This window comes from Mesoplodon bidens, assembly GCF_964165515.1.
Source record: "Mesoplodon bidens genome assembly, chromosome: 11".
Classification (NCBI taxonomy): Eukaryota; Metazoa; Chordata; class Mammalia; order Artiodactyla; family Ziphiidae; genus Mesoplodon; species Mesoplodon bidens.
Genome location: NC_138167.1, coordinates 67387621 through 67399874, shown reverse-complemented (window position 1 = coordinate 67399874; position 12254 = coordinate 67387621). Strand labels below are relative to the sequence as shown.

The 12254-nt window shown below is 56.5% G+C and overlaps 1 protein-coding gene across 5 annotated transcripts in view; it reads right to left on the bottom strand.

Annotated features, from left to right (window-relative positions):
• CSNK1E (casein kinase 1 epsilon) overlaps window positions 1-11996 on the bottom strand; it is a 30276-nt gene extending 18280 nt beyond the window's left edge. For 2 of the 5 annotated variants that reach the window (XM_081247841.1, XM_081247844.1), the window contains exons 1-2: window positions 5691-5969; window positions 2115-2202 (exon numbers count right to left, since the gene is read on the bottom strand). In XM_081247841.1, the coding sequence (XP_081103967.1) occupies window positions 2115-2190 (76 nt within the window). In that variant the 5' untranslated portion in view covers window positions 2191-2202; window positions 5691-5969. Of the gene's footprint in view, window positions 1-2114; window positions 2203-4318; window positions 4556-5690; window positions 5970-11977 lie in introns of those variants that run through there. The other 3 variants (XM_081247843.1, XM_081247845.1, XM_081247842.1) reach the window with 3 other exon arrangements.
• Window positions 11997-12254: the final 258 nt, after the last annotated feature.

Here is a 12254-nt window from a genome sequence, read left to right as displayed (position 1 = left end):
TTCCCTTCTGCAAAGAGAAGGCCTGGGGCTGGGTGTTGTCTAGGAGCGGGTATGCATCAGCCAAAAGCTGCCTCTTCCTGCCCTTTGCCCTCAAGCCAGTGGCTCCAGGCTTCAGTCCTGAGCCCAAAGCCTCCATGATAAGAGGGTCCTTTATACCCACCCCAATTTCACAAACAGTAAGGAGAGGGGCACCCCCTTTCACAGATGAGAATGCTGAGGCTCAGAGAGAGAAAGTGACTTATCCCAGGTCACACAGCACATAAGAAATAGACTGGGGACCTGAACTTGCCCCCATATCCCCACCTTCTTCTCTCCTGCCATAAGTGAAGCCGCTTCACAGGCCTCTGCACGTCACAGCCCCCATTTCCTCAGCCCCCATTTCCTCATTCGTTCATTTGAAAGGCCTTCACTGAGCCCCCACGTGCTGGGCGCTGGGGCGAGAAGGTGTGGACACAACCCAACACCTCCCCGCCTCCCCCGAGAGGAGCTCAGTCACAGAGCAAACCTTTCAAACAGCTCCAGCCTGCACTGTTCCTTCCCTCTGTTCCGAGCTCTGCAGTGCTTACAGGAGGGTGATCTACTAGGTGTCTGACAATGACCTGCACATCTGGCTGGCACTTTACAGTTTAAAAGATGCTTTCCCACGCGCCCATTTCACTTGTGCCTCATGAAAGTCCTTAGTCGGCCACGCATCAGTATCACACAAACTTCACCAACCGCACAAAGCCAGGTCTGATGGCTCTCTCCCACGTTTTGTCCTCTACACTCTCACTCCTGTGGAGGGCTGTGGGTAGAAAGTTTGCCTTTCCTAGTTTTTTTGTTTGTTTGTTTTCTTTTCTTTTTTGGCCATGCCACACGGCTTGCGGGATCTTAGTTCTCTGACCAGGGATCAAACCCGCACCCTTGGCAGTGAAAGTGCGGAGTCCTAACCACTGGACCACCAGGGAATTCCCTGTCTTTTCTAGTTTTGGAGAGAAGCCTCGGTGGCCAACTTGATCGTGCTGCCCCTGTCTCAACGTGTGAAGCAGGGACAGCTCGGCACCATCTCTAGAGGCTGTTGTGAGGGAAGACGGCATTCAAACAGGGCCCAGCCCAGCCTGAGTACTGTCCAGAGAATGTGGGCATACATGTCCCCCTCCCCTCTGATGGGGAAGGGGCAGCTCACTGAGCAGTAGATTTCATACCCTAAGAGGGAAGGGACCCAGATCACTGAGTAAGAGAAACCCCCCGAGCTCTGAAGCAACAAGCACGGCACACTGACCTGTCAGTTTCCTCTTCCCAGGACAGAAATGACTTATTGTTCTTTTCCCAGGAGGGAAACAGAGGCACAGATGCTTCCAAGGGCACAGGGACAGGAATGGGGAGAAACCCCAGGGGCTGCCACCTTGCTCTAACAACTCCAATTCACGATTACCAACACAATCTCTCCCCTCCAGACCAACAACTGCCAAGGAAGGGCCGCATGCCCCACGCCCCCAGGGCAGCTGAGAAAGGGGCATTCTCCTTGGTCAAGGACGGGGTGAGATGTCAGTGATTTGTTTAATCAACAACAAGAGAACAAACTCAGACTTTCAACAGGAAGCACATCCAGGGAGAGAGATCCTAAAAGCTAAGACCGCCCCCCGCCCCGGCCCTGAGGTTACAGGAGAGCCTGCGTCATTCCGAAGCCTTCCTGGGATGAATTCCAAGAGGCCGGACCACAGGGAGGGGGCCTAGCTGGGAGCAATCAGCTTGCTCAAGCCTCTTCTGTCCACCAGCATCCTTCCCCCAGGAGACAAGAGACAGGGGTGCTAACCCAGCCTGGGTTTTCCCACGCCCAGCTGGAGACCCAGCTCATCTGCAGCTAGAAACCAGAGTTAAAAATACCCTCCTTTGCCCGGACTGCAGCAAGGGGGCACCCCATCCTGCCCTGACTGAGGAGCCCGTCGGCCTGCCTCACCCCCAGCCTGCTGCTTCCCTCCCCACCTGGGATGGCTCTGGGGACAAAATGACCAAAACATGCCACCAGAGCCATGTTCTGACTTCAGAGCATGAAATGTTGGCATCTTTCCTCCTAGTCCCCAGGGCTGTTCCAGGGGCTCCAGAGCCACTGAGCTGGAGCCAGAAACACTCACCTAGGTAGATATCTCCGAAGGACCCGCTCCCGATCTTCCGGCCCAGGCGGTACTTATTCCCCACACGTAGCTCCATGGTTCACTCTTGCTGCAAAAGTAAGCAGAAACACAGGGTCAGAGAAGAGGGAAGCTGGGAAGGGGGCCTAGCCCCCGGAGCCCACTCTTCCGCCACCAAAGGTCAGGCAAAGCCACGAGAAACTTGGGACACCACCATCCTCCCTCCCACCGTCCAGAAAGGGATTTGGCCTTGCTTTGCCTAAGAGCAACCAGGTGTCAGGTAGCCCAATAGCCTCCACCTGTGGTGAGGCTATTAGAACAGGTGTCAGTGTAGCCAGGCAGAAGGGGGACTAGAGACAAGGCCCAGGAGGAAAGAGCAAAGCAAGCATCTCCTCGGGGGATACTCATTCAGGGACCCTCTGATAGGAGCCTCTCAGGGGCAGGCCAGTCACAATGGGCAAAGACTCTGAAAGGGAAATCAAGGACAAAGGGGGTGATAGGGAGGTGGGATGCAGGAGCTGATCACCCTGGGGGTGCGGCCATGGCAACCACCAGCAAATTCCAACCTCCAGGGATAGGAGGACAGCTTGAACTGTCCCCAAAGGAGTTCCTCAGCCCCATCAGGACTGACAGGATCCCCGTGCCCCCATCCTTACCCCAGGCCTCCAGCTTCCAGCACCAAGAATTGGAGGCCAGGTCTTCACAGCCTAGGCTGGTCTTCCCAGAGGCAGACCTTGCAAGGCTGCAGTGTGCCCTGCCAGAGAGGTCTCCTCCCCAACTCATGGGGAAGGCAAGAAAGGGGCCCCCAGAACATCCACCTTCTGGTCCTCTCCCTCTCTCGACCTCACAACACCAAGAACCTCACAAAGGACTCTCTGCAAGGATCTCTTTGGATTAACAGTCTGGGGCTGGTTTTCTTCCAGATTAGGAGGGTCTCCTAAGAGGGCCCTGCAGAGCAACTGAGGGGACCAAAGCCAGGTTTTGAGCTGAAGGACCAGCTTCTGTGGTGTGGGAGGGGGTCTGGGGGGAAAGCGCTGATTTGAGCACTTCCCTCCTTCCTGTGCCCCACCCTGGGTGTCCAAGCTCATGGAACATCAGGGGCCACCCTGGTAGGGATGCCTCTGCTCTGGCCTGGGGCAAAGGGCTGGGCAGCAGAGGAGGAAACTCAAAGGCCAGGAGGAGGTGGTTTTTGCTCTGGGGGATAGGGAGGGCTGGCCTATGAAATAAGGAGAGGGATGGGGGATCCCTAAGATCTCAGAGGGTCTACGAGAGGGCAAGTGCAGAAAACTATAAAGAGGTGCCGCTCCCTGCAGACAGGGAACTGAGGCCCAGGGAGGACACGCCACCTGCTCCCCACCCCACCCCACCCCAGCAGCAAGTTAGTGACAGTTTCCTCCCCTAAGACCCAGACAGGGTTCCTGCTGCCCTAGCTGGCAGCCTCCACCCTCTCAAACAGGACCTATTTCATGCCAGGGCCAGGAGGCAAACAAAACAGGAAGGTGGAAAAGCAGCTGTGTGCAGCACAGAGGCTCTGCCCCTTCCCCATGCCAAGTACTACCCCAAAAGCCAGACTCACCCGGGAGGGGAGACGGGAGAGCTTTATTCCACAGTTGGTCAGGCTGGAGCTCTCCACCCCAGCGGAGGCAAGGAGCCAATAGCTCCTGCCGAGGAGAGACATCCAGCCCCAGCACTAGTTCCCAGGGAGCCGCCACTAGCCCTTCACCAATGGTCACAAGGAAGGAGCTCCACCCCGCGTGCCAGCCAAACTCCGGGCTCTCCACCAAGGGCCTCTGCCCACACGCCTGGCCAGTCCCAGCTGAGGTGCCAGGGCTGCCAGCAGAACACACTCCACATATGCGGGAAACTCACATGCCACACACCTCACATACACACCGTCCTGTGTGTACACTCCAAAGGAAGAAAGAAACGCAGACATACACTGTGAGCCCTGCTTGGGGAAGGGGGTGGGGGGCGGGCGGGTGTGTACACACACAAACAACCTCCCCCCCCAGTCCGTCTTCCGCCAACGCCAATTCAGAGACCACACATGGCAGCCGGGAAAGCCGCAGGTTAGGAAAGGAACATAAATACACCCGCATCCTATATTACATAAATACCCACGCCAGGTTATATAAATACCCGTGCCCTCCGTCTGGGTGTCTTACATAAATACACTGCACATGACCCCCCAGCCCCTCCCCACTCACCGGGCTGTCCGCAGAGAAGGGCAGAGAAGAGAGGGTGCAAACAATCAGCCCTGCAGGCAACCACCACTCTTCTGGGCTACCACCCAGACCCGCCAGCGTTTCTCCTATACCCGGGGGGCCAGGGCCCCAAGGAGAGCCTAAACTGTCCCAGCACTGTCTCCCCAAAAGCCTCCCAGAGGAGAGGAGAGAGGCTTGGGTCAGGAATGGAAGAGGCTTTCCAGTTCTTTGCTGCTTCTCTCCTTTGGGGGGCGGGGTGGGGGGTTGGTGTTGGAATAAACGAAGGAAAAAAAAAAAAAAAGGCGGACATGAAGATTCCGGAGTTTCAACTGGTTAAAAAAAATTAGACAAACTACCAAGCAGAACGGCACATGGGCAGTTTTCTTACTCCCTGCCCACCCACCCCCCTCCCCAGCCAGGGCCCTTGTCCCTGGATCATTAAAATAAAAAGTGGAGGGACATCCCAGACACCCAGCCAAAGGAGCCCCGAACAGGCATTTATTGGGTGCAACTTAGACACTCAGGATCCCCTTCCCCTGTTCCCAAATCTTTCTCCCTGACGAAGGCTGATCCAAAAAGAAAATATGAAAGAAAACTAAGGGAAAAAGTTGGGGAGGGGGCTCACCCCACTTTGAGTTTGGGCGTGAAGAGCTTGGGAATCCTCTCTCTAAGGACACCCGGGCACAAACATAGTTTTATGTTCCACAGAGACTTGCAAAACATGGATTTCTCACACGCAGAAACGGGAGAATCCGATCTGATAAATAACCCCCACCCCTTTCTTTCTCTCCACAAAGGAAAACAGAATCGGTGGCTGGGTGACCACACACCCCATCACCCCAGGGCCCCCAAGCGCCCCCAGCCAACATGCGGGAGCAGCCTTGCTGACCCTCAGGTCTGGAGCACCCAGGCCAGGAGCGAAGGGGTTGGGGGCTCTGCTAATGCTCTGGTGAACTCTACCGAAGCCCAGGGTTTGGGATTGAATTCCGAATCAACAGTATCGGGTGCACCCCAGCACCCCAGTCCCGGACCCCCTCCCTCAGCGTCCCCAAATCGCAGCCTGGGGTGGCCGCCCCGGCCGGCTGGGGCCTTGAACGGTCCAGCTGGGGGAGGGGGAGGCGGGCCGGACTGGGGGGGCCTCCCCCGGGCAAGCCTGCAAAATAATAGTCACCCTCCTCCTCCTCGTCCCCAGTCGCGCCTTTGTCCTCGCCGGGCCGAGCGGGCGGCGCCCGGGCAGCCCCCCCATACCCGAGTGCGAACGCGCGTGTCCGCCCTCTCCTCCCCTCCCTCTCGCGCAAAAACAAAGAGGCGGAGGGAGCCCCGTTTCCCCCCAGGTTTGCGCCCCTCCGCGGGCCCGCGGCCCCCCAATATTTACCCCGCCGGGAAGGCGCCGGTGCCGGGCCGCTGCTCGGGGAGCTGCCGCGGGCGGGGGCGGCCCGCCTGGGCGGATGCCGGAGGATTCGCAGAGCCGCCCGGCGCGCCAGCCTCTCCTGGCCCAGCCGCCGCCACCGCCGCTGCCGCCGCGCTCCGCTCCGCTCGTCCCGGCCGGGTTCAGGCTCTGGGATCTCAGCGCAGCCAACGCCGCCTCTCTCCTCTCGGCCCTCCTGCCCGACCGCCCCCGTCGCCGGCTCGCGCGCTCCCGCCTGGCGCGCTCCCGCCGGCTCCCATTGAGCCCCGGGCCCGCCCGCTGATGTCATCCCCGGCCCGCCGCCGCCGCCCTGGAGGATTTAAAGGGCCCGCGCCCTCCGCTCCCGGGGACGCTGGGGGGTCTCGCAGCCGGGAAACACGGCCCCCCAGCCTCGCGAGGAGCACCTTGCAGGAACGGGGCCTTACGTGTGGGGCCGAGGAGCGCACACATACACTGACACCCTGATCCAGTGGGGGCACAGGTGGAAAAACCTGGGAGGGGGTGGGGAGGAGGGCGCACAAAAAGCTGGGTTCTTCTAGACCCAAACACTCCTCTCCCCTCTGCCCGGTTCTCTCTCCTCTCACACCCTAGTAGTGGGCCCCTCTGAAGGCCGGTGTTTGCAAAAGGAGAATGTTTACAGAGTTGGGGGACACTCCGCCTCGGGGATCTGAGTGCTGCAGAGCACACAGGCCGGGTTGACTCAGGGGCCAGCGATTTGACCGGACAGCAAGAGACGGAGGGATATTGACAAACGGCCCAGAGAGGTAGCTGGGGCTATGCTGCGCCTCCCCCCATGGAAAAAAACAAATGCAAAGACCTTTTTCTTCTCCCTTCTTCCTCTTCCGGCAGCTCAAACTGATGGGTACCGAGCTGACCTCAAACCCAATCCTGTCCTCCCCCAAGTGGTGCACATTTATCCAAGTCCCCTCCCAGCTCTGGGCTGGAGTTTCCTTATCTGCAAACCGGGAAGGAGCACCCGTCCCTCCCCAGGTCACCGAGAATTAATTAAGGCTTCCTACTGCCTTCCAGAGCAGGTGATGAAAGATTCCAGGGCAGAGTTATTAAAATGATATTTACACTGTACCATGCAAAGCTCCAAATTATGACACACATCCATTCACGCACACAACTGTGGCTGTGGACACACAAAATGCTGGAGTGCACTGCATCCTGTCCCAGAAGCAAGGTTCCTGGGAAGAGTCACTTCCAGAACAATCACACCTTCCTTCAAGCCTGAGGAACTTAGTCACACACACTCTCCAAACTGTCAGGAGCCCCACAGACTGGTTTCTTCTTTCAGAGCCCAGGAAACTGCAGCCCAGAGACGGGAAGGGGTTGGCCAGGGACCACACAGCACAAGATGGCTCTGTTCTCTCATAGGTCCCTGGGAAAATGAGTCTATCATGATCTCACTTCCAAGAACAGGAGAGTGAGGACAAGCCTCCCAGGAGAGGTCTGGGGCAGTCAGCTGGGGATCTGCCCTCAAAGCCACTTTTGCCAGAGAAGAGGGTCACCAGCAAAAGTGGTGGGCTTTGCTTGGCTTGCATGGTGTTTTTCGTTATTTCTTTTGTTCTGTTAACTGATTCCCAGTGTTTTAAAATGGGAAGATTTCATATGACAGGTCCGTATTCCCTACTTCTCTCGAAGCACTGGGAGAACTGCCACTCTGGGCCCAAATGCACCCTGGGCCCTGACCATACTCAGCAGGCCTGGGCAGCAGCCACCCACGTTTATCAAAGCCCAAGGGCCCCCACTTGTTTCCTCACATCAGCTTGTTTTACCCATTTTTATGACTCCCTCATCTCCTGGAGGTCCCCAAATGTGACCTGTCCTAGAGGCTAGCCACCAGGCTCGGCTACCAATGCCCTTCCCTTCGTCATCTGTTTCCATCCCAATCTCACCCACCCTGAATCCTGCTTCCAGTGTCCAGGGAAGCCAGCCCTCCCTGTGGCTGCAGGTTCTCCTATGTGAGACAAGGTGCCAGGCCTAGGGCTCTAGGCAGAGGGCCCCCCAGCACTACTGAGCAGGGTGGATACACCACTGTGTCCTCTGTCTTCACCACCCCAACCTTCCAACCTGGCCCTGCTTCCCGGCCCTCCCTCTCCAGGAAGGGACTGATACTCCTCCAACATCTACTAAGTACCTGGCACTGGGAAAGGTGTTATCTCATGTAATCCTCTCAACAACAGATGAAATCCTCCTCTGTCCTTTCCCAGGTTCAGAGAGGAATCTGAGGCTCCCCACCTTTGCCTTAGGGTACACATTAACAGTCAGATGCCCCAGCTTCCCCTCCCAATCTTGTCACATGTCCCCTCCCATTCCAGAACATGTAACTGACCCCCCTCTGCACCACTATTGAAGATCCTGGTCAACCAGTCTTGAGACCCACTCTTCCCCTGAAGGCCTGCCCCCAGCCTCTCCACACACACACCCCATCCCGTCGTCCCCCTGTCTCTGCCTTGGAAGAATGCTCCCCACACCCCCTCCCTGATTAGCTGTTCTGTGGACCCAAGTTCTCCTCCTCCCTACTCCCCTCTGAGACCACCCATGGGTCCTTCTGAAGCACTTTGCAGCTCAACTCTCAGGAGAAACTGAGGGGACACAAAACCTAGCCAAGGAGGGGAGGCAATTCCAAAGGGAAAGAAAACTTACAACAGAGTTCTAGCAGCCTCTGGGCCTGACTTCTCTCTCCAGACTGGATCCTCAATGACTCCTCCTGGGACTTAACTCCCAACTCTAAAGCCCAAGAGTGTGTCTGGCTGGAGTTCCCCTAGCCCCCGCTCCATACATCCCACCCACCCACCCAGAAGAAGCAGTTGGGCCTGGGACAATAGGTGTCAGTGAAGAGCTGATCACTGGGTCCCACCCTGGGTTTTAGCTGCTCTGCACTGGTCAGGGGAGCCGTTCCAGACGGTTTGTTCCTATTTCCCTGGTTTGTTCCTATTTCCCCGGCACCCCAGAGCACTGGGCTGGGGATCTTGCGGTGCCCAGTGATGGGGAGAAAGATTTTAGCACCCCCCCCAAGGGACCTGCAACCTAAGTCTTGGGGGTGGGGGGTGGGGAGGAGGAGGTCACCATGGATTTACCAGGCAGCAGGGGAGGGTCCTTAAAATGACCCCCTACACAGTCTGTCCCCTGAGGCTGTTCTGCAGCCTCAGGACCTCAGGCCTGGCTCTCCCGCTGCGTGGGGCACTTTTCCCTCAGCTGTGTACCTCACCTCCCTCAGGTCAGGACTCTCAAGTCCCTTTCACAGGGAGGCCTTCCAATCCTGATTTAAGATCTGCCTCTCTTTCTCTGCTTCATTTTGTTTCCTGGCACTTACCACTACCTAACTTATTCTATATGGTACTTATTTGCCTTTTTTTTTTCTTGGTCTGCTTCCCCCACTGGAATATCAGTTGCATGAAGGCAGGGAGTTAAAGATCTTTGGGGGCATCACTGCGTCACCAGTATCAAGACTGGTGTCTGGCACACTGGAGGGGTTTAACAAATATTTGCTGAATGAGTGAATGGTTGGATTGTGAAGGGACAGCCTCCACTCTCTCCGAGAACACGTGAAGAGCTATCACTTATTGAGCACCTACTGTGTGCCAGGCCCTCCCTGAGACCCGATACCTGCATTCGATCCTCACATCTATGCTCAGCAGAGATAGTGGCCTGGCAGAGCCCACTCTCTTAACCACCTTGCCCAGGCTGGTGGAGAACACAGCTCTGGGACAGGGCCCTGGCTCCCTCCATCAGACCCCTGAGCTCCTTCACTAGAGAAGCAACTCTGGGCCCCAGCTGAGAGCCACAGGGCCTAGTGGGGCTCATGTATGCCCACTCCATCATTTCACAGGCAGAGACTCAGGGAGCCTTGCTCAAGGTCACAGAGGGAAGCCGAGACAGTAGCCCACACCGTGGTTAAGAAGCTGCCTTCAAACGCTGACTCTGCCACTGTTTAACTGTGTGACCCTAGGAAAGTTCCTTAAACTCTCTGAGCCTCATTTGTAAAATGCGGATAATGCAGATGCTCATGCACAGAAACACCCTGGTCCAGAACTCCTGAGTAAGAGGAGGGTGTTGATCCTATTACCGTTGTAAGGAGTGGACAGGGAGTGAATGCAGCTGCCTGTCTTGGATTCTCTGTAGCAGTGCAGGCTGCATCTGCAGCTTCCTTCCTTACCTTACCTCCCCCTGGAGGGTCCGCCACCAGCCCCTTCGAGGTGGGCGTGGGTTGGAGGTATGCAGTCCTAGCTGGGCCCGGTGAGCCACTGGCCTTGCCCACTCTCTGTCTATACCTGTGGTCTTGGTTCTAGGAAGCCCTTGCAAGAAGTTTCTCTGGGGTCTTCCTACTTGGGTCTCTCCCAAGACCCTCAAGGGTCAGTGGTCCACACAGGCTCTGCTCTAAGAGGTCCTCCTCAGGCATGCCAGCCTGAAAATGCTGCCTTACTCCATTCACCTCGGCTCCTTGCCCCCAGGGCCTTCCAGGGTGCCCTCCCCCAACCTTTGGCTGCTCCCACGGCAGTGTCCTGACGCCTCGGCCTGCCCTCTCCAGTCACCACTGCTTCTCGATGCTTCTCCTGGGTGACCTCACCACATCGTCATGACTAGTCAAGTCATTCCCGGCAGTGATTCCTCCCTCCTCTGCCATCTTCAGCTGAGAGGCAGCAGAGAGGGCTAGCAACAGGCCTGGACCAGGGCCCAGGAGGCCTGGGTTCGAGTGCCAGCTTAGCCACTGAATTTCAGGGGGACCTTGGAGAATTCACAGCTCCTCTCGAGGCGGCTGGACAAGGAGACCTCTAAGGCTCTTTCTTCAGTCTCCCTGTCTGTAAACTTAAGGCTGGACCAGATGGGGAATGGCCTCCATGCTCCACATCCGGCACTCTGTTGAGAGAGATCCTGAGGTCCCACACATCTGGGCTCAGGGGAAAGGGTTCTCTTCCCACCATCACCCCCATACTCAAAACACATGCACTTCCTGTCAGCTCTGTCTCCCAACTACATGCTGAACCCAGCTTGGATTACTTGGATACCACACTGATCTGTTAATGGTGATATCACGTCCCTCTGCTACTGAAAATACACTAATGGCTCCTTCTGTCAGTGTGAAATCCATGCTCTCTCCCAGGTCTGCTATGATCTGGCCCCAATCTGCCTTTCAGATCTCACCTTGAACCTTTCTCCCCCTGGTCTTTTATTTTGTCACATCTCAGGGCCTTTGCACTGGCCGTTCCTTCTGCCTAGAATGATCTCCCCCCAGGTCTTCAATGGCTGCCTCCATCTCATGATTCAAACTGCAACTCAAAAGTTACCTCCTGGGACTTCCCTGGTGGCGCAGTGGTTAAGAGTCCGCCTGCCAATGCAGGAGACATGGGTTCGGGCCCTAGTCTGGGAGGATTCCACATGCCGTGGAGCAACTAAGCCCATGCTCCACAAATACTGAAGCCCGTGCACCTAGAGCCCGTGCTCTGCAACAAGAGAAGCCACCACAATGAGAAGCCCGTGCACCGCAATGAACAGTAGCTCCCGCTCACTGCAGCTAGAGAAAGCCTGTGCAGCAACGAAGACCCAACACAGCCAAAAATAAATAAATCAAATAAATTAAATTTTAAAAAAAGTTACCTCCTCACAGAGGTCTTCCTTGACCACACAATCTGAAGTGGGCCCCCTTGCCTTCCGTCCCTCTTTGCTGGATCACCCTGACTTATTGTCTTTATGGAACTTACTAGAGGCTGAAAACATTAGCTTGTTTATTTTTAATGCCCGTGAACATAAGCTCCAAGAGAAAGAAACCCTCCTATAGCTGCTCCGTGGGTGCATAGTTGGTAATGGGTGCCCCATAAATACTTGTGCAATGAGCGAACTCTGCCACGAACTCTGCCACGGGTATGTGGTCCCTGGGGTGGAGGCAGGGCCTGGCACTTCCCATCCCTGGGTCAGATGTTGCCTGACAGCCTTCCCTCAGGGACAGGCCTGTGGTTTCTCCCCACCCCCTCCCAGCCTTCTTGGCCCTCTTGTGGTGGGCTGTCGGCCCGCCCCCTCAGTTGCGCACAGCCTCTCTCAGCAATCCCTGGGCTGCTGCCTTCTTAAGGGAAATCAACTCCCAGTGGAGTTAGGAATGCCTGCCACGTGTCCAAAGGCACAGTGAGCACTAACAATAACCCAGAATCACCGAAGGATCACACCACCCTGCCTCCAGCCCCCCACCCCATGCCTCCACCCACCTCCTCCCTTCCACTCAGCCTGTCACCCGGCTGCCGCTCTGGGCTCACCTGACCCCTCTGCTCGGCACAGTCTCCCTCATTCACACGCTGTCGATTCTCTCCGAAACTTGCTCCTTCCATCCTCTGGGAATCCAAGGAATCCCATCCCCGGGACACACAACCACTAATTAGCCAGGGCCGCGGGAATTACAATGATTGCCACGGCTAATAATCCTGATTCCCACAACAACACTTCTCAACTCAGCACAGTTGCTGCGACTCATCATCTCCTCAGCATGTCACATGTCTGTCCACAAACATTTCCTGACGCCAACTCCTTGCAGGG